Genomic DNA, 23,674 nt, shown 5'->3' on the forward strand with positions numbered 1-23,674 from the left:
AAGCCAATATTTGTTACCAAATTCTTGAAATAAACAACAATCAGTATATTGATACATAAATGCGAGGAAAGAGTAAAAAAAAGCAAACCTGTCCTTCAGTGTAGACAACAAACATGCATGAATAAAACATAAGGAAAAGACAATAGTACCACCAAACTAAGATCACTATAGTCACATGAATGAGTGATTTCATCACTGTCACCTAAAATCCATTGTATGTATTAAAAAATTAGATTTAGGTAGTAGCCTAAATTCTTTTTCCCCTTTTAATTGAAGTATAATTAACATAAAATGTTTACTAGTTTCAGGCATGTAACATACTCATTCAACAACTCTACACCTTACTCAGTGCTCACCAGGCTAAGTGGCGACCATCTGTGACCATACAATGCTATTTAGAATATTATGGACTATATTCCCTATGCTGTAGTTTTCATCTCCATGACCTACTTATTTTATAACTGGAAGTTTGTACCTCTTGGTAGTAAGCCTAAGTTCTTACATAATCAATTCATAGCTAAGTATACCAAAAGTGTATCACAAGTACAAAGTCAAACAGGTTTGTCAGTGGAGAGCTAAAAAATAAGATACATATATGTATTTATATGAATGTATGTGTACATATGTATACATATAAATATAAAAGCTCCCCTCTTAACTACAATTTTAACAATGTACTTCTCATATTTCACATTGAATTTTGTTCTTGCCATATTAATTACAAAACCACTGACCTATTCATGACCAATGAGTGCCGACTAGAGACTAAACATCTGCATTTTTGGCAATTTCTACCATGTTCTCAACTTCACTGATCTGAAACCTAACCTGTTTCATTAGTCTCCTGCATGTTTATTTTCCCATTTCCTTATTTTCATAAATAAGAATATACTACACAAAAATACTCAAACAGTCACACAAATACTACTTTGTAAGACTAGTGACACTCCAGGAGTTAGCACCACCAAGCAATGGCTCAAAAGATTTTTCACCTGATATTGTTAAAGTTTTGATTTGGCAGTAGGACAAGTAGATCAGGGTACTTTATATGTTTGAAAGTCAAAAGTACAAAAGTATGTCCATTCAAAACCAGATGCATAATCAATGCTAACAAATAAGAGTGTTAACAAACCAAGTGTGAAGAGTATTTTTTAAAAAACTACTGAAAGTTGGGGCGCCTAGGTGGCTCAGTTAGTTGAGCGTCCGACTTTGGCTCAGGTCATGATCTCGGGGTCGAGATCCCACATGGATTGAGCCCCACGTCGGGCTCTGTGCTGACGGCTCGGAGCCTGGAGCCTGCTTTTGATTCTGTGTCTCCCTCTCTCTGCCCCTCCCCCACTCATGCCCGCTCTCTCTCTCTCTCTCTCTCTCTCTCTCTCCCTCTCTCTGTCAAAAATAAACATTAAAAAAAATTTTTTTTAATAAATAAATAAATAAATAAATAATTACTGAAAGACAAACTACTGAAAGTTGATGGTCAGGCTAAAGTGAAGTTAACAGAGGATAGAACAAAAACAATGTAAGTACGGTTATAAAATATTAGAAAACAGCTCAAGTCAACATTTCTAAAAATGAGATGCCATCCTTATTTTGAAACATGGGTTTTCAGCAGCGACGTCAATAAACACAAGTCTGGCAAACAGCAATCATGTCCACACACCAAAGAATAGTCTTCATAGGTGTGCAATAGAGGATGCACTACTGAACAGTTACACCCACAAACTGTTAACAGAAATATCCTCAAAGCAGAAAATTGTGTGATTTTCAGTTCATTCATTTTTGTCTTTAAAAAGAGACATTTGGTAGATCTGGCAAATGAAGAACTAAACAGCTAAAATGAATGGTGAGAGGTGTGCAAATGAGGTCACACTTAGCAAACTGTGTTTTTAAAGGACTAAAATCTTACACAGTGCCAGAAATAATTATCTTTTACTTTAACGATTAAGAAAAAGATCTTTAAATCAGCTTGTGGCTTAAAAGAATACTTACAGGAAGGGATGATAAACTGTGGTTCTGTGTTTCCAGCATATCCTAGTTTTGTATACCTGCAAAATAAAAAAGAAAATTTTAAGGATTTCACTAGTATCATAGCAATTACGAATTTATTTCTCAGATCTCCATTGGTTATGAAGTGAGATTCCATTGTGGGTAAATTTACAAAATCCCACAGCTTCAATGCATGTAAATATCCCTATTTTCCAAAATTATACCAAAATTATAAATACCCACAGCTTTTAACAAGAAATTCCACTTCTAGAAACTGATCCTACAGGCATATCCTACACATGTGAAATAACATGTATCAAGGCCATTTGCCACAATCTTGCTTATAACAGCAAGAGTCTGAAAATAACCTAAATAAACATGAAATGAGAAACTAGTTAAATATGCTAACTTCATCCTATGTTATATTATGCAGCTATTAAAAAAGAGATCGAAGAGGCTCTTTATGGACTGATATGGAACAACCTCCAAAACGTACTGTTAAATGAACAAAAAGCAAGGTACAGAACAATGTTTCACATACACTATGCAGTATTTGTATAAAGTAAGGGAGAGGAGTAAGAACACATAAAATGTACTTGATTGTATAGATACACAGAGTATCTCTGGAAGAATATAAAGAAATCAATAACTGTGGTTGTATCCAGAAAAGGGAATTGGGTAGGTGATGGGCAGAATTGAGGAGGAGATTTTTTATTGCATATTTTTTCATACCATTTGAATACATTACTATTCAAAATAACTAATTTTTAAATGCCTTGCCACAGTGGATTCAGCCTATATTCTTACAATAACAAAATAACGACAATGATGATTAGGAACTAAAAGCTGAGCTTTGATAAGCTGCGCGTTATGGGCTACATAGGCGATACCTGGCTAAATATGAAAACCTATTAACTATGAGCAGGCTTTAAAGACAAAGTAATAACATTTTATACTACTCATATTCAAACTCACTGCTAAATAGTAGGCAGGTAAATTGCTGTGAGATTCCTGGCTTCTAATGATATCTGCAGAACTTTTTTTTTTCTTTCTTAATATAAGAAGAAGGAAAAAAAGCTCTCTTTGGGGAGAACATGGTTCAAAACTAAGTTCAAGAACTAAGAGTGCCAAATAGGCTAACTCGTTAAAAGTAAGGAGAAAACATGAACTCTTCCAAATGTGGTAATGCTCTGACTAAAACCTCTTCCAAGATTCCCCACTGTCCACGTTTAAAAAGTAAACAAAACTTCTTTGCAAGGCATACAAAAGAGCTCTAATATTTGGCTCCTGACCACCTTCCCCAACAGCGCTGACATACTATACCAGGCTCCCTAGCCATAAAACTGCTAACGTTTTCTGGACAGAACAACTCATTTCATGCCACGGAGCCACTGTTAACACTTCCAACTACAGGAGATGCTCTCTTTTCAATGCTGAATGCAACTGCTAAACTCTAACCCATCCTGCAAACAGCAAGTTAAGTATCACTGCCTCTAAACAAAAACTTTTCTAACCTTCAAACAGTATACTTTGTCCCCACAGTGGACAAATGGAGCTGACTTATGTTTTATTACAATAAAGACTTACAAAACATGACAGTCTAAAACTGTCTGAGCCACAACATCCTAGAAGTTTACTATACAATACTTAGTGTGAGATTAATATCTAATTATTCCTTCATCTAATCCTGCTACCTTTTTTTTTACCATTAGTCACCAAAGCAATTTAAGTCATTATAAATAATACCCTAATAGAACAGAATGTCTTACTTCCAATTCTATTACCCCTATAAAGAAGAATAATCTCCCTAAAAATCACTGCCTAACTCACATATCTTCAAATGAGGCTCTACTGCTTACAATATTAAGTACAAACTTCTTGTTTCTGTAAAATGATTCATTATTAAGTAATTCCTACAGTCCGTTTCAGATAAAAAAAAAATTGTATGATTCTGATTCCTTCAGCTGAATATTAAGGAACTTCACAATAAGTCCCAATTAAACATTTTAAGTGTCTCCCATCATTTGCTTCCATGAACCCAGCTCAAAGCACACTGCACTTGTTACTCATTTTCCTCCACAATGACTTGCTATTTCCCCATCACATTATCCGTGTTTACATGGCACCCTCTCAGAAAGCTCTCACCACAACTTAGGACTCCTCCATGAAGTTTTCCTGATCATTTTAATTATCAGTCATCCTTTCCCTCAATAAATTCAATCTCAACAATCACTCATTACACAAGCCAAACTGTTATTTTCCTGTGTGTAAATACCAACTCCCAAATAAAGTAGTAAGATATTTGAAGTGGAAACCATTACAGTAAAAACTCCCTTAAGAAAACTTCCATCTGTCAAGTTCACCAGATTAATCAATACTCCATCCCTGGTCAAAATCCAACAGCCTAAGTTGAGCATATTCAGCAATAAATTAGTTTCAGAAAAAACACCAAAAGAAGAATCTAATCAACCAGTCTTTACCAGACTAATACAAAACAGTCAATACATAATCAAAACAAATGTGCTCTCCCCCAAACACAAAAATAACTACCTAGCATATTAGCTGTATGGATATACCATAACATTTAATCATTTCTACTATACCTATAACACCACAGCCAAATAATTTTCTAAGTTTTTGTAGGAGAATAGCCAAATACATCTACCAATGCTCTACTGCCCTGAATTTAAAGTTAAACAGTATATCAAAGGTACTCAAATATCTCGAGTATCTCAAATACTAAAATGGTATCAAAAAGTATCTCAATTTTCACCAATTTTTAAGAAATATAAAGGGAAATCTCCTAGTTTACTTTTAACCTTAAAATGTGCTTAGCCTCTAAAAATTAATTTGGCTTGTAGCTTGAAGAAAAATGTTTGTGGCACAGAATACAATCTAAAAAACTGAAAAAGTCTTATCCTAAACTCTAGAAAAGAGTTACCGAGTTAGGTTGAAGTCACATTTTCTCTACTGGAGAGAGAGCAAAGTGCTGGATAACAAACAATATGACTCTTTAAAACCACTCTCCTATACTATTAGCAAACTTTAAAAGTTGTTTTTTAAAACAGCTTTGAAACTGCTCAAAAAATCCACAAAAGTCCATTTATTTAAGTTTATTTATTTACTCTTATTTATTTTACACAAGCAAGGGAGGAGCAGAGAGAGAGGAAGGGGGGGTGGGGGGGGGAGAGACAGAGACAGAGACAGAGACAGAGAGAGAGAGAGAGAGAATATATATGAATGAATCCCAAGCAGACTCCACAACACTGGGCTCAAACTCACAAACTAGAGATCATGACCTGAGCCGAAATCAAGAGCCGGATGTTTAACTGACTGAGCCACCCAGGCCCGCCCAAAAAGACATTTTAATGTTCTTATATGAGCAGAGAAGCATTTAAATAGGGAAAGCAGGAGAGAGGAGAGGGAAAGAGTCTAGGAAGATCTGAAAGAACTGGTCAGCTGAGTCTAAAAGGATGAGTTAGAACAGTACGTATCAATGCACACAAAATATGCTAATATTTGAAGAGTATACTGGAATGAATTGAAGGGCATTTGGGTATAGCTATAAGAGATTTGTTTTTAACATTCATTTAAACTTTCTCAACATAAATATAACAAAAAGAATATAAATTATTAGTACAGATATTAAGTAATAAATTTGTTTATAAGTTTCAAATTAAAGCTTTTCAAATATAAAGTAGCCTCGATTAATCTAACTTAATTTATCAGCTTTTATACTTGAAATGGCTGATTTGATTAAGACATTTTTATGATGACCTCTCAAAATTCTTGATAGTCACCACAGAGAAGAAACTGTACAAGTAAATGACAGAAAAGTTTTTCTTACTTTTTCTCTAAAAGAAACTCCTTTCTCACAATTAATGGCATTTGTTAACTCGAACCCTTTAAATTATAATTTAAGAATGTGTTCACTGTATTTAAACTAAAAGTTCTTTGCTTTCATTGACACATGCAAAATTCAAATTTTGTGTAATAAAGCAAATAGATTTCAAATCAAACTTTTTCATATTAAGACTTTCTCAAACCATGCATACATGTTCCTCTCCCTGTTACAACAATGTTCTTTTTTATTATTAAAATACTAACCAAAGATCACAGTGAAACATTTTTAGCTTCACTCTTCCAAAATGAATTTTTGTTTTAAATTCATAGATTCTGTCGGTATACTTTATTTTTCCACAGCCCTTGCAATTTTCTATTAAGTTCCTTTGGGTGTTCAAAAAAGTGTTTTATATAATTAAGCAACTCAGGAACACAATACTTAACCAGATTACACAATAAATCTATAAAGAAGTGCACACACACACACACATCAAAATCTAAGTTGCCTTCAAGCAGAAACTCTTCCTTCAGACAGCTAGTAGACACTTTGCTAACATTTCCTCCCTTTAAATTTTAAACATGGGATTAAACAGCTTGGCTTTCTCTTAAATTTGCCAGTTGGAGAACATCACTTAATGTAAGATTCAGACCTGGGACAAATCTTTATATTTGCAAGGCATTTATTCAAATCAATCTACAGATTCATGCAATCCTTATCAAAATCTCAAGAATGTTTTTTTGTTTTTGCATTAATAGAAAAAAATCTTAAATTCACATGGAATCTCAAGGGACCATCAACAATCCTGAAAAAGAACAAAGTTGGAGATCTCAACACTTCCTGATTTCAAAGCTTTACTACAAAGCTAAAGTAACCAAAACAATGAGGCGGTGAGGTACACACAAACTATATAGACTAATGGAATAGAACAGAACTCAGAAATAAAACCTCCCAAAAAAGGTCAAATGTTTTTTGAAAAGGGTGCCATAACCATTCAATTGGGGAGAGGATAGTCTTTTCAACAAATGGTGCTGGGAAAAGTGGATATCTATCTACATGTAAATGAATCAAGTTAGAGCTTTATCTTATACCATATGCAAAATTTAACTTAAAAAGGATCAAAAAGGAACACCTGGGTGGCTCGGTATGCTGAGTTTCTAACTTCAGCACAGGTCATGATCTCAGGATTCCATTCATGGGTTTGAGGCTCATCAGGCTCTGTGCTGACAGCTGAGAACCTGGAGCTTGCTTCAGATAGTGTCTCCCTCTCTCTCTGCCTCTCTCTCTCTCTCTCTCTCTCTCTGAAAAATAAACATTTAAAAAAATGGATCAAAGACCTACATGTAAGAGCTAAAACTATAAAACTCTTAGAGGAAGTGCTCTCTTCAGCAGCACATATACTAAAACTCTTAGAGAAAAACACAGCGGAAAAGCTTCATGACATTGGATTTAACAATGACTTATTGGATGTGATGCTAAAAGCACAGGTAACAACAAGGAAATAAATTAGACATCATCAAAATTAGCAACTTTTTGGCACCAAAGGGCACTATCAGTTCAGGACAAAGGCACCCATGGAATGGGAGAAAACAGCTGCAAATCATATACACATAGTGCCCAATTTAGGATGATTCGACTCACAATTTTCTGACTTTACAATGGTGCAAAAGTGATAATGCATTCAGTAAAACTGTACTTTGAATTTTGATCGTTTCCTGGACTAGCGATATGCTGTATAATACCTCTGGTCATGCTGGGCAACAGCAGTGAGCCTCAGCTCCCAGTAAGCCAATGTGATCACAAGGGCTAACAACCAATACACTTACAATTACTCTGTACCCATACAACCATTGTTTTTTACTTGTAGTACTACAGTCAATATATTACATACTACTTTATTATAAAATAGGCATTTTATTACATGATTTTGCCCAAATGTAGGCTAATGTAAATTTTCCAAGCACATTTAAAGTAGGCTAGGCTAAGCTATGATGTTTGGTACGTTAGATGTATTAAATACCTTTGTGACTTAGGATATTTTCAACTAATGATGGGTTTATCCAGACGTAAGCTCAATGTTAAGTGGAGGAAGATCTTTATCATCCAGAATATACATATATGTGTGTGTATATGTGTGTGTACATACACACACATATACATATATGTATTTTCTATGGATATATATATTCTGGATATTATACACTACATATATACACATATATTCTGGATATATATACACTATATATATATAGTGAAGAACTCAACAACAAAGCAAACAATACAATTAAAACTGAGTAAAACACGTAATAAACATTTCTCTTAAAAAAATGTACAGAAGACCAATAAGCATGTGAAAAGATGTTCAACATCATTAATAACTAAGGACGTGTAAATCAAAATGAGATGCCACTTCATACCCATTACATTGGCTATTACCAGAAAACAAAAAGAAAATGACAAATGTTAGTGACAAAGTGCAGACACTGGAACCTTGTACTGGTAGTAATATAAATGGTACAGGTGCTACGGAAAACAATATGACAATTCTTCAAAAAATTAAACACAGAATTACCATGTGATCCTGCAATGCCATTTCTGGGTATACACCCAAAAGAAAAAGCAAGGGCTTGCAGACCCATGTTCAGAGCAACATTATGCATATAAGCCAAAAGGTGGAATCAACTTAACTGTCCACTGTGAAAGGGTAAACAAAATGTATATACACACCACAGAATATTAGCCTTAAAAAGAAAGAATATTCTGACACATGATACAATATGGAAGAACCTAGAGATCATGCATAGTGAAATAAGCCAATCACAAAAGATCAAATATTGTACGATTCCACTTATATGAGGTACCTAGAAGAGTCAAATTTACAGACAGAAAGTAGGACATGCCAGTAATCAGGTGGGGTAGGGGCTGGTATTGTTTTATGGGTATAGAGTTCCAGTTTGGGAAGATGAGTAAGTTCTGAAGATGGATGGTAGTGATAGCTGCACAACAATGTGAATATACTTAATGCCACTAGACTTTACACTTAACAAGGTATTTATGTTGTGTATATTTTACCACAATTAAAAAAAAAAAAAAACTAAATTTTGTAGCTGCCCAGAAAAAAAATTCAAATTGGATACATACTGTATATGTTAAATATAAATCTAAATGCATCAAAGATTAAAAGGGAAGAAAAATTAAGATATAAGTTTTAAAAGAAAGCAGGACAATTTCTTTATAACCATGGAGTAGAAGCGGTTTTCTAACTATAATTTAAAATCTAGACACTAAAAAAAAATTAATATTTCAACTATGTAAAATTAAAAACTTCTTCAAAAAAACGTATATAAAGTAGCCACAAGAAAAATTACTAACATAGAAAAATTGTCTGCACTCGAAGACAAACAATCTCCTTGAAACATACAAGATACCTACAAGGTGATGATGAGGGAGGGAGGGAAATAAAGAGGAAAAGAGCAAAGAAAGGAAGAAGGAAAAAAAAAAAGGAAGAAGGAAAGGCAAAAGAAGAAATAGAAATAGCTATAAACAGAAAGGTGCTCAACTTCTTGAAGTTAAAAAAAAAAGCAGATTAAAAGTACACTGAGATAATGCTCATACATTCACAGTTGGAATCCAAAATGACACAGTTATTTTAAAAACACTTAAACATTCGGGGCGCCTGGGTGGCTCAGTCGGTTAAGCGTCCGACTTCAGCTCAGGTCATGATCTCATGGTCATGAGTTTGAGCCCCGCGTCGGGCTCTGTGCTGACTGCTCAGAGCCTGGAGCCTGTTTCGGATTCTGTGTCTCCCTCTTTCTCTCTGACCCTCCCCCGTTCATGCTCTGTCTCTCTCTGTCTCAAAAATAAATAAACGTTAAAAAAAAAAATTTTTTTTAAAAACACTTAAACATTCACTTACCATATGACCCAGCAATTCTACTTCTACGTACATACCCAAGAAAAATAAAAACATGTGTCCACATTCGTTCAAAACAGCATTATTCAGTGTCCCCAAACTGGAAGCAAAACATATGTTCATCAACAAGAAAATAAACAAGGGCAATATAATTATACAAACCAAAATTACTCCACACATAAAGAATTTAAAAGTGTAACCCACTCTCCAAGGAAAAGTGTTCAACAGAAGACAAAATGACCCAAATACTGGAATTATCAGATAAAGACGGGAAAACAGCTATGACTATCACAATTAAATACAGAAAAGTGCACTTATAATGATGAATAACAAATATCACCAGCAGCTCTAAAACTATATAAAAAAACAAATGGAAATTCTAGAATTGAACAAAGAAATACCAGATATTAAAAAAAAAAAAAAATCACGGATGAGCTAAAAAACAGAAAACAGGTAACAGAGGTAATAATCAATGAACCTGAAGTCAGATGAGTAGAAATTACCTAATCTGAAATTGGGGGAGGGGGGATATTAAGAAGAGACATGAAGAAAAAAGAACAGAGTCTAAGAAACTTGGGAGAAAATACGAAAAAGGTCATATACTGAAGTCTCAGGTGGAGAACACACCGGATAGTAAAATACTTTTTGAAGGAGTAATGACTGAAAACTTTAGCAATTTAGTGAAAGACAGCAACACATAGATGTGAGAGGCTCAAGAAAACCCAAGCAGAATAAATAGAAACAAACCATACTTAGTCACATTACAATCAAACTAAAAATCAAAGATAAAGAAAAAATACTGAAAGCAGCCAGAGGAAAAATACCCATTAACCGGAAACAAAATTCAAATTACTACCACCTTCTTATGAGGAGTGATGAAGGCTAGAAGACAGTAAACAACATTTTTAAAGTCTGGAGAGAATGGGAAAACAGTCAGCCCAGGAATGTACAGGAGCCAAAATATCCTTCGACAATGAAAGTGAAATGAAAACATTTTTCAAATAGAAGAAACTCACTGCCATCAAACATGGGCTAAAGAAAGTTCTTCAATCCAAAGGAAACGGGAAACTAGAGGGGATAGTGAAGTATAATAAAGAAAATCAGAAATTATAAACAGGTAAATATAAAAGACTATTTTTTATACTTAGTTTTTGAACACACTTATAACTAAAGCAAAAATCTGATTATCTTGTGGGGTTATACAGTACATAGATGTAATACCTATGACAACTTTAGCATAAAAGGACAGTGAAGTAAGGGGAGCAGCAGGCAAGACTTAACAGATCTCCTGAAATGCAAGATCTCTACTCCTTACGTGAAGTTTTAATTAACTCCAAAGAAACAGTGAGTAGTGAGTTTTCTTAAAGACACATATTGTAATCCCTAAAGCAATTGTTAAAAAAAAAAATGCCAAGAGTATAGTTAAAAAGCCAAAGGTAAATTAAAATGGAATTCCAAACAATATTCAAATAATTTGAAAGACAGAAAAGAGGAAAGCACAACAGGAACAACAAATTTTTTTAATAAATAAATAAAACAGTATACCTAAATCCAACCATATCCATTATTACATTAAACGTAACAGACAAAACTCTCCAATTAAGAGGGACAGATTAAAAATTTTTTTTAAATAAAAATGCAAGCCCCAACTATATGTTGTCTGCATGATATGCACTTTATAAAGACAGAATGAAAAAAAATGGATGGAAAGCAAAAAGCAAGTATAAGAAGACTGGAGTGGCTATATTCATATGCGATAAAACCATTCTTTAAGAAAAAGAGTAATATGAGGGGTGCCTGGGTGGCTCAGTCGATTAAGCGTCTAACTCTTGATCTTGGCTCAGTTCATGATCTCAAGTTTGTGAGTCAGAGCTTCAGGTCAGACTCAGCGCTGACAGCACAGAGTCTGCTTGGGATTCTCGGTCTCCCCCTCTCTCTCTTTCTCTGCCCCTCCCCCATTCACTCTCAAAATTAAATTAAAAAAATTTTTTTTTAAAAAAGAGTAGTATGAGAGAGTAATTTTATAATAATAAAAGGGTAAATTCATCAAGACCTAACAGTCTTAAATGTGTATGTGCCTATTAACAGTTTCAACATGCTTGAAATGTGTCATAATTAAATGCTGAGACTATTCAACTCTTACAGCAGGAAATTTTGTCACCTCTCAGTAATAGATAAAATCACACACACACACACACACACACACACACACACACAGACACACACACACACACCAAAAACTCAGTAAAGGCATACAGGATCAACGTTAATAACCATTTTGATCTAATTGATATACTCAAGAAGTGCAGAATATGAATTCTAAGTACACATGATGCATTCATTTTGACCACGGATGGGCAAACTATGGCCCCAAAACAAAATTCAGACTATTGATGTTTTGGTATCACTCGTGAGTTTAAAATTCTTTTTATATTTAAATTTTTTTATTTTCTTTTATTTTTTTACATTTTAGGAGGAGGAAGGGAAGTGAAAAGGGAGGAGAGGAAAGCAGCAGCAAGGACCATGCCTGACCCACAAAGCCTAAAACAAAGACCATATGTGGCCCACAAAGCCTAAAATATTTACTATTTGGTCTTTTATAGAAGTGTGCCAATCCCTGACCCAGACCAGATGCTAAGCCATAAAAAACAAATCTCAATAAATGTAAAAGATTAAAATCATAAATACATGTTCTCTGACTAAAAAAGAATTAAATTAGAAACCGACAGCAATAAGATATCTAAATAAACCCCAAACATTTGGAAATTAAACACACTTCTACCTATAATCCGTGAATCAAAGAAAAAATTGCAAGGAAAATTACTTCAAGCTGATTAACAGTTAAAATAAAAAACATCAACATGTGTGGGATGCACCTAAAGCAAAGCTTAAAGGGAAAATTCCTACAGTGCTTATGTCAGAAAAAATAGAAATGTCCATAATCAGTGACCTAAGATTCCACCTTAAGGTACAAAAAGAAGGGATGCCAGGGTGGTTCAGTCGCGTCAGACTCCAGTCCAGGACGTGTTCTCCCAGTTCATGAGTTTGAGCCCCAGGTCGGGCCCTATGCTGACAGCTCAGAGCCTGGAGCCTGTTTCTGATTCTGTCTCTCTCTCTCTGCCCCTGCCCTGCTCACACTGTCTCTCCCCCTCTCCCTCCCTCTCAAAAATAAAAATACATATTATAAAAAGAAGAAGAAAGCAAACTCAAAATGAATAGAAATAAACAGTAAACAGAAAGGCAGAAATCAGGTTAATAGAAACAGAATATTAACAAGAAAAAAATGGAACTACGGAAAGATAGGCTGATTGAGAATAGTACAGAAATTGCCAACATAAGGGATGAAAAGCTGATTAACGCTACCAATCATATAGAGGAGAAAATGATAAAAAAGAGAATACTATAAACCACAGCCATCATATTAAGATGTAAGGGACAAATACCTTCAAAGACAGAATTTACCAAAATCAATACAAGATGAAACAAAAAATCTATTTTGAATAACCCCAAAGCTATTAAAGAAATTATCAGTAACCCTTCCAAAAAGCAAACTCCAGGCCCAAGTTTGACTGGTAAATTCTATCACTCATTTAAGGAAGAAATAAAAATAATTCTACATAAGCCCTTTCAGAAAAGAGGGAAGAGCTTACCCCAAACCCTTTCGTGAGGACAGCATAATTCTAATACCAAAACCAGATAAAGACATTTCAAATGAAGAAAATGGCAGGCCAACATCCATCATGAATACAGATGAAAAAAATCCTTAACAAAACAAATAGAACAACATGCAAAAAGGGTATATATCATAACTAAGTGAGGCTTAGCCCAAGAATCCAAGCTTGGTTTAACAGTTGAAAAATCAAGCCTCTGCTTTTTCAGAACACCTCAATTAATTTCACTACTCAACATGCTATGGGGTCTGATGCCTGCTTACTTCCCCAGACTCATCCAAATACTCACTTCACTGTCATAATCCTCAACCCCTACAAAACACATTTTTTTTTTATCTAAAATACAATTACTCTTATAAAGCTTAATAAATATAGTTAGGAACAGAACACACAAATCCGAGCACTTACAGAACATAAATGCTTATCCTTCTTTCCTTCTTTATTTCACCCAAATCCTTTGTTTCCTTATAGACCCTTTCCAAATCTTCCATTTTTATCATTCCTTTTGGACACATTTGATTTTCATAGTATGATTCCTAAGCAAAATTAGTAGAGTCCTAATGCCTTTCAATATGCTATTCTTTAATACATGGTGTACAAGTATGTATGTTCATGTATGTGTACTTTAAATACTGTTTAAGTGCATTTTGTTACCTTGAAATATCTTAAAAAACCTTTCAAACCTAGTCCTTTTTTAATCTGAATTCTAAGCAGGAAAATTACATTTTGTGAATGTCCTTTCTTTTTTTGATGTCAATTGTAAGTGGAAATCTACATTTAAATGCAGAGTAGAAATAAAATTACACATCAAGAAAAATTCTATTACAAAATGCATATGTTTTTTTATTCTGGAAGTCTACAAAAGAAACAGAAAATTGTGAGGCACCAGGGTGGCTCAGTCAGTTAAGCTTCCGACTTCAGCTCAGGTCATGATCTCATGGTTCCGGACTTCGAGCCCCACATTGGGCTCTGTGCTGAGAGCTCAGAGCCTGAAGCCTGCTTCAGATTCTGTGTTTGTCTCAAAAGTAAAAAAGAAAGACGAAAGGAAGGAAGGAAGGAAGGAAGGAAGGAAGGAAGGAAGGAAGGAAGGAAGGGGAGAGAAAGAAAGAGAGAGAGAGAGAAAGAAAGAAAGAAAGAAAGAAAGAGAGAGAGAGAGAGAGAGAGAGAGAGAGAGAGAGAGAAAACTGTCATTGTCTCCAGATAGCAGAATGGAGAAAAAGGAGAATTTTGTTTTCTAAATTTACAATGTTATGTCTTAAATGATCTAACCATACACATTTAACACATAACAGTGTCACATTACTTTTTTAATTAAAAGAACTTTTGAAATGATAACATTAGCCCATGAAAAAATTTTAATAAATTTTAATAAATACACTAGAAAAGTACTAATGTAAGTTTCCCTGACATACCTATTCCCTAGCCACCTAGTTGCCATCCCAAGAGTAATTATTTACATATCCTGGAAAAAATTCATGCATAGACATGTACATATATTACTTTAATTTATGTCATTGGGTTATACAGGAAGTCAAATTATGAATCCGCTTTACTTCTTTATACTTTACTATATTTAAAATGTGTCATTTTCTAAATGGTTTTTAAAAAGAGAACATAATGAAAAAGGCAAAGCTATCTTACCTAATGTTTATGAAACTTGTAAGCACAATACAGTATTTTGGAAAACTAAACCAAAATTTTCCTTTATGGCCCGAAAAAGCAGGCTAGATTTACAGAAACTCTCCCTGAGCTACAAAGCAATGAAAAAAAATTTCTGATGCTGATTTTGGCCAACCAGGAGGAGTAAGGAATTGGAAATGGCTTACAGAAGGGACGATAGTAGAGAATTCAAAACCATCTTTGAAGACTTGGTGACTAGACAAATAGTGAAAATATAGTAAGTTAGAAGAAAGGGATTTCCTGCACTGGGAGAAATGAATGGCAAAAAGCGAATGAGTTTTATGTAAGAAATGGCTGGTCTATCATGGTCCTAACTGCCTCTGGGGCAGGGAAAAATGGATTCAGGAGTAGTCATCAATAATGTGCTCTCTTAAAAAGAAATGAAACAAACATGATAAAATGTTAGCAGGCAATAATTGTGATAAATAAGAGTATCTGTTATGTTATTCATTATACTTTTCTAAAGGAAAAAGTTCACTTAAAGAATATTTTTAAATAATAAAACCAGTTATGCTTGTAATGTAAAACATTAGCATCCCTTATGTTGGATAGTATTTTTAATTCTGGGGACACCTGGGTGGCTCAGTCAGTTAAGCGCCCAACATCAGCTCAGGTCATGATCTCACAGTTCATGAGTTCAAGCCCTGCATCCAGTTCTCTGCTGTCAGCACAGAGCTGGCTTCAGTCCCTCTGTCCCTCCCTCTCTCTGCCCCTCCCCTACTTGAGCACATGTGCGCGGGAGCTCTCTCTCAAAAAAAAAAGTTATTCTTATTCTGCAAATTCAAATTTTACTTATTAAAGGCATATAGTTGACAATGAGTACTTTTACTTTACACATGATTCCTATTTCTTTTTGCTTTGAAAATCATCTCACAGCAAAAAGTTACTTGAAGATTCCAATACTTTGCTGATACTAAACCACTAACGGGAACAAAATCTTAAGAAAATAAATAAAGTTCAAAAATGAACTGGGATAAAAAGCTACAACAAAAAAATCATTCCAGAAAAGAATAAATATGTATTGACGTTATTACCCTAAATACAGTATATGTACCTACAGCCTAGTAGGTAGGAAGTAGATAGAATTTTAACTTTACGTGTTTGAACAATCTTAAACCACATAACAAAATGAATGTAAGACTCCCACACTTTAGGATGTAAAGAACCTTCATGATCTAGTGCAACCCACAATTTCCAAAATTTCTTTGTACTGACAACTACTAATTTAAAGCTGAAAGAATTCTACCTCAATATGAACAGCTTACATCTTTACCGTATCATAAAAACAAAGTATATATTAAGCATAATTATCAAATTGTAAGTGAAAATGGAGGTCTACAAATGAATTCCAATGCTTAACTTCTATAATTTCTCAATTCTCAGCTTAGCTATAGTTTTCTTTGTGCTTCTAGTGTTAGGAACTCTTACAACAAGAATGTAGTCGTGGGGAGCCTGGGTGGCTCAGTTAGTTAAATGTCTAACTCTTGCTTTCAGCTCAGGTCATGATCTCATGGTTCATGAGTTCTAGTCCTACACTGGGCTCTGTGCTGACAGGGATTGTCTCTCTCTCTTCTCCCTCTTCCTTCTCTCCCCACCCCTCAGGTATGTGCTCTTGTTCTCTCTCAAAATGAATAGATAGCATAGCACAGCATAGCATGCAGTGGCTAATTTACTGGGTTTGTAAATCATATCTCAATAGTGCTGTTTAAAATAGAATAAAATACTAGAGTCAGTCTAATACTGCATTAAGTTTAACTTTTACCAATCTTCTGCTTAATGAACTATACAATCTACTGCCAAGCAAACCAATTCCAACCCACTGTTTCCCATTTAAAATCCTTCTGAAATACGGCAGGATATATAAATGAATAAAATTAACTACTTTCTGTCACACAGCTCCAAATAGGGTGAATTCCAGGAAGGGCAATCTCCTAATTGATCCCTCCCTCAAATATTCTGAAACTCCTGACTTCCCTTCATCAATAAAATATTACTGAGCACTATTAAATACTACGCACAAGGCAGTAACTTAGAGAGTGAACAAAAAAGACATCCTACCATCATGAAGCTTCCAATTTAGCTTACATTAACAAGGTTTTCTTTCCTTTCCATCTACCATATCCTACTTATGCTTTTCCAAGAATATGAGCAAGTTCAGCTCCTTCATAAACCATCCTCCAAATACGACAGCCCTTAGTAATGTCCCCAATTAAATACTAATATGCCATCTTTAATTATTTCCCATACATTAGTTTCATCTCTGAAACTAAATTGTAAGTTTTTTAAAGAGTAAAATCATGCTATAGCTTTCTGGATATACCACAGTATTCAACACAGAACTGAGAAGCCCAACAGTGAAATAAGTAGTTGATTACTTTTTATAATAATTTTAACTATAGCCAAAGTTGTTACTGTATGTCAATTATTTTGCTATGTTCTTTATATTATCCCTAACAGTTATCAAAAGCATGCAAAATGGATCTGTTTAAATATTGGGAAACTGCAGCTCACCAAAAAAATCACTTCAAAGAAATACAAAAGCTAGATACGAAATCAAGTATCTATCAGCCTCCAAAGTCAATGTCTTTTGTACTGTCTCCTTTTAAACATGAGTGGTTACTTCCAAAGTAAAACCAGAGAAAGAAATAACAGTATAGTATAGTATGCTAGCTATGAGATCTTTGGCAAGCAATTTACACTCTGTCAGTTTCATCTGTAAAAGAGAATAACTACCTACCTCATAGGATTAGGTATCAAATGAATTAATATTTGTAAAGCAATTAGAACAGTGCCTGGCACACAGTATGCACTATATAACTGTTGGCTGTTATTTTTATTGTCATAAATCACCATAATGAAGTCATCAAATGTACCTACTTTCATAAACTTTCATACATTATGGCTTCATACTATCTACAACATAAATATCAAAGTAGTGCAGAATTCAAGGACATTCAAACCTCCATAACCAGCTCAACATGGATCTTTTTAATTCAACTCAAGAAGCACTTACTGAGCACCTATCATACATCAGATACTTTCAGTACTTTCTTGTACCATCTCTCTGTACCATATTAAACATCACTACTGCCTCGTACCATATCAAACCTAACACACCCAAAGTCAACCTATACTTTTCTCACCTCACTTTGTTTTCTTCCACTGTTGTCTCACCTGGTACACTAGTCTTATTTCTGCCTATTAATGCTTTATTCATCCTTAAAGGCCTACTTTAGTTATCATTTCTACCAGGAAGCCTTTTATTCATCGTCCCTGGAAAAAGTCCATTTTCCTTCACCTATGATTCCAAAAAGTTTCATTCATACCTGCCAGAATATTTATCATATTGTTATAATTACATACACGTAAGCTTCCTAAAGGCAGGCACCATTTTGTAATCATCTTTATATTCCTCACAACAAAAGTATTGCAAAAGTACACATTTGCAGACACTTACTAGAGCTACTGAAAAACAACTTTCCCAACCATAAACAAAACAGACGCAAAAGCTACTTCCTATTTCCTACTTTTGTTTATAAAGATAATAATCCCACTATCTTCTGAAAAAGAAAAAGAAAAGGGTACAGCTCATATTCTCTCAATTATAATTCTGGTTTACTATTTAAAAAATTAGGGGCGCCTGGGTGGCTCAGTCGGTTAAGCGGCCAACTTTGGCTCAGGTCCGTGAGTTCGAGCCCCGTGTCGGGCTCTGTGCTGACAGCTCAGAGTCTGGAGCCTGTTTCGGATTCTGTGTCTCCCTTTCTCTGACCCTCCCCCATTCATGCTCTGTCTCTCTCTGTCTCAAAAATAAATAAACGTTAAAAAAAAATTTTTTTTTAATTATAAAGCTTAAAGAAATAACCTGTCATATTACTGCATTTATCAAGCAGGTCCTACTTTCCAAAATATTCCATACTCCCAGAATAACTAGACTGTTATACCTCTGTTCTAATGAAAAATCCCATATTATTCACACCATCATTAATTATTGCTTTCAAAAAAAAAAAAAACAAAAAAAACCTGCTCCTTCATACATTTAAATTGAACACTGTGTGAAACTCACAAGAGTTTTTGCACTTTTGGAAAAAAAAATGTGTTAATTCAAACTCCTGGGTAGTAAAGGATCAAGCAGTTATCAAAATGAAATAGGAATTTAAGGCAACATAAAGAAAACCGGGCAACATTACTTCCCCATCCTCATCTTTCTCTGGACAGCAGTCACTTCTGCCAGCATCAAATCCCCACTCCTATTCTGACAAACCCACCAAGGATTAAATCTTTTTGCAAGATGAAAAGCTGACATCCCTTTACAGGACGAGGGACCCATTCCACTCCTGTCAGCTACTACACATCACATGATCTATGTCTAATCAATCTGAGCTTAGGTAAGAACACTGAACATCCCAGAGATGTTTTAGAATTCATATTGCCAGTATCTATCTAGTTGCAGCATCTTGCAGACTTCATGCAGCATGACTTTGACAGCAGACTCTCACTACCTGGCCTCTCCCTTCCTCTGCTTTTCTGAGCCCAGTTCTCCAGCCTTCGCATCAATTTTGTGATGTATACCATACCCTTTCCATAACTCATTCCTTTTTCGCCTTGTATAAGCTAGTTATTCTGTTGTTTGCATCCAAGAGCTCCACAAGTTACATTTCTCTCATTTCTACTTCTCATGGAGTCTTATCAATTTGAATCCTATTTCACTGGGTTTTTTTAAACCAAAGTTTTGTTTTGTTTTTTATAAAAAATGTTTATTTTGATAGAGTGAGCATGTGCACGCACATGAGAGAGAGAGAGAGAGAGAGAGAGAGAGAGCGAGCAGGGGAAGGGCAGAGAGAGAAGGAAAGAGAGAATCCCAAGCAGGTTCTGTGCTGCCAGCATGGAGCCCAATGCAGGGCTCAATCCCATGAACCCTGAGAGTCTGAGCCAAAATCAAGAGTCCGATGTCTAACCAATTGAACCACCCAGGCACCCCTTGTTTTGCTCTCTAAATAATTTTCCTGACAGGAAGGCAACTTGAAACAAGGCAGGCCCCTTTGAAATGCATTTTAGAAGCAATAAAATTCTCAACTAGTGTATTATACAAAAAACAAATTAACCAAGGGGAAAAAAAGCTCAAAAAGGTCTCTTTCCTTCACTGTCACCTCTACCTTTTTTGATTAGTATGAAACAAAATTTTTAAATAAATATTTTCAAACAGGAAACACAAGTTTCTCCCAAAACTGTGTACTTTCCAGATAAAATGCACCAAAATTCATCCTATACCTGAGATAACAATCTCTTTAAATTCTATTTTAGACAGGGCACCTGGGTGGCTCAGTTAGGTGTCTGACTTCCGATCAGGTCATGATCTCACGGGTTCGTGAGTTGGGAGCCCTGCTTTGGGCTCTCTGCTGTCGGCACAGAGTCCACTTCAAAGCCTCTGTCACCCTCTCTCTATCCCTCCCCTGCACACGCACGCACACTCTCTCTCTCTGAAAAATAAACATTTTAAAATAAATAAATTACATTTTAGGGAAAAAAACTGCTTTCTGGTAACCCATGTTTCTCTTAATCTATATATTCACTATATTCCAATTCAAATAGCAAACATTAAGTCCTGTGAGTCTAATAAAAAAAATTCTTATTTACAATTCCATACTCTTAAGTTCTTATTCTTAAGTTCAACTATTTCATTTTTGTGTTTTATGCAGTCATTAATGAGAGATGACTTTTGTAATGCACTAATTATTCATTTTCAAACTGCGGCTTCAGAAATATACCCTCATTCTGAAGTTATATGTAATTAAACATCATTTGCTTAATTGAGTTGTCCTGAATGAACAAGCAATTGTCAGTTTTACCATGTTTGATATAATTCCTGTCCTTGCAATATTCAAAGTTAATAAATAATTCAATGTCAATTAACTTGCTTATGTTTCAGGTTAATCAAATCAATGAATTGGTCATTAAGACTACCCTATATATCTCATATTTGTACTAAAAATTGGCAGTTCTAAAAAAATATTTTTTTAATGTATATTTAAATTTGAATACTCTTCAAAAACTCGGCTAACAATTTAACCGCTCTTACTGAATATATCCCAACTGAGGGCAATGAGCTCTGGAGTCAGATTGCCTGAGGGCTCAGAGTCCAGATCTATGTAACTGTAGCCACTCTTTTATTAGAGCAGGTTACTTCAGTTCTCTATACCTCAGTTTCCCCATCTTAAAATAGTAATTATATCATAGTACCTATACCTCATAGGATTTCTGAAAAGGTTATAAATAATTATCTCAAAAACATAACTCTTAAAGGGCTCTGAAAGGCTGACTTGTACACATCCCACATTATGTCTTTAAATAACTGAAATCCAAAAATAAAAATATTTTTAAGATTTAAATGACTTAAACAATAAAAAAGCATATTTCCTTAAAAAAAGCATCACTTCAAAATAGTAATTTCTGAACTTGGTTTCAAACGTTATGATGGTAAACAAAATTAGTTTTTCATTTGTGCCGTCCAGTATGTATTTGTATCAGCACAAAAACCCTAAAGATTTCATGCACTGCACCATGCCTCAACCAAAACCACTCTAACATATTTTGTATCAATTCAACTAGTAATAAGAAACTTTAACTAATATAACTCATAAATGTGAACTCCTAAGAAAACTTTAAAGAACTCAACAATGCTATCAATTGATAGAACACTCCCGAAAGGTATTTTTCAACTCTGGAGCTCTGTTTCATTTTTAAATAAGAGTGGATTAAATTATTCTTAAAGTATTTTTCAGCTCCATAATTCTATGTAAGTCATGAGGCACTTCCCTTAATTCACGTAAGTTTCACAAATACACATTAAATGCTATTTTTGTGGTCTCAAAGTAACTGAACTTAAAAATGCTTATAGCAGAAGAAAAATGCACCATATTTAATTTACTAAGTTCTAAGACTTTAAGCAAACAACTGAAGTTTATCATAGACCAATACTAAAAATGTAGTATATATTTTTATACAGTTCCAAAATCAACCTTAAACTGTAAGACATTTTGCACCCTAATTCCCCATTTTAAGACTTCCAATCCCTTTCTTGTAACCCTTCATTCACACTAAATACTGTAACTGAAAATGTCTTCAACACCCTTCCCATGACAATTGCATTTTCACAATGGGCAAGAAAACTTAAGAGAATATTTAAAGATTAATGTTCAACATCAGAACAGACAAAGAAAAAACACTCTTGTGAGGTGTTAGGCATAGAGAGAAGTTAGAAAGAAAAATATATCAGACCACACAAATTGAAGGCTGTTCCTTTCCTGGTTATAAAGGAGTATGTAAGAATGACCTGAGTTTAAAAGTCAACAGTTTCGGGGCACCTGGGTGACTCAGTGCGTTACGCATTAAGCGTCTGACTTGGGCTCAGGTCCTGATCTCCAGGTGGTTACTGAGTTCAAGCCCCACCCTGGGCTGTGGGCTGAAAGCTGGAAGCCTGGAGCCTGCTTTGTATTCTGTGTCTCCCTCTCTCTCAGAGATAAATAAACATTTTAAAAAATTAAATAAAAAAGTCAACAGTTTGGAAAGCTTTTTTAAAAAATCCTGGAAGAAAATTAGTAAAATTACACAAAATGGTTCTTTAGAAAAATTAAGGTATTTGTCTTTTTGTTCCGGTACAATCAATTATGGAAGTATCTCATTTATATATTGTATGGCATAAAGGTTCACATAAAGATATAAAACAACTAGTAAACAAAGTAATATTTGTCACTATCCTATTTTGAAGAATCAAATTTAAAACATTAATCCAATTACATCACCTTATCTTGCACTGTCACTTAATAATATATGAATTTATAAGAAACTATAAACCATGTTAATGGAGCGTTATTATTACTTAACTGTCTTGCTCTTACCTCTCTAAGCTACTGGCTATTACAGATCAGTAATGTCATTAAAGAGCCTACAAGTTCCAATAGAATTACAGAGGAGCATTCAAATGCTTTTCTTATAGGGGAATTTTGTTTCAGAAAGCATTACTTGAAGCTACCTTTTAACCATTCCACACTTCTGCCCCTATTCCAATCATTTACCTGTTTTCACTCTTTAGAGAGGGAGCACACTGGACAAGGAAGACCACTGTGGAGGGAAATTGAGCTGTATGGTGAGCTAAAATCTCCTCCTAAGGATTCCTCCTCTTAAAAATTGAGAGGAAACAGATGACTGGTTGTCAGCACGGCTGACTTCACTTTAAGCCACAACTGCTCATTCATTCTTACTGTGAAGCTCAAGAAGCCAGATTACATATCCAAGATTTCTAAAAGAAGGAACATTAATATTCAATCTTTGTTTCTCTTTATCATTTCATTAGCTTCAATTTACAAATTGTAATGATTATTGCCACATCTCCACCTTCATTGCTAAAGTCCCTATATTTTTAACTTCTCAAATATTTCCAATTATGATCATCATCCAAATTCAATAACAAATTCAAATAATGAACTTACTCAGCTGCTAAAAACCAACTCCCTTACTGTCCCACTCAAACTTAAAATCTTTAAATCGTCATTGATGACTATTCACAATCCACCACAAGCAAATGCC

At 34.6% G+C, this 23,674-nt stretch overlaps 1 protein-coding gene across 1 annotated transcript in view; it reads right to left on the reverse strand.

Annotated features, from left to right (window-relative positions):
- The window catches only part of ACTR3 (actin related protein 3), a 65,386-nt gene that overhangs the window by 35,538 nt on the left and 6,174 nt on the right, over positions 1 to 23,674 (reverse strand). Inside the window, exon 2 of the mRNA XM_027055931.2 lies at positions 1,990 to 2,045. Coding sequence (XP_026911732.1) covers positions 1,990 to 2,045 — 56 coding nt within the window. The remainder of the gene's footprint in view (positions 1 to 1,989; positions 2,046 to 23,674) is intronic.

This window comes from Acinonyx jubatus, chromosome C1 (assembly GCF_027475565.1).
Source record: "Acinonyx jubatus isolate Ajub_Pintada_27869175 chromosome C1, VMU_Ajub_asm_v1.0, whole genome shotgun sequence".
NCBI lineage: Eukaryota > Metazoa > Chordata > Mammalia > Carnivora > Felidae > Acinonyx > Acinonyx jubatus.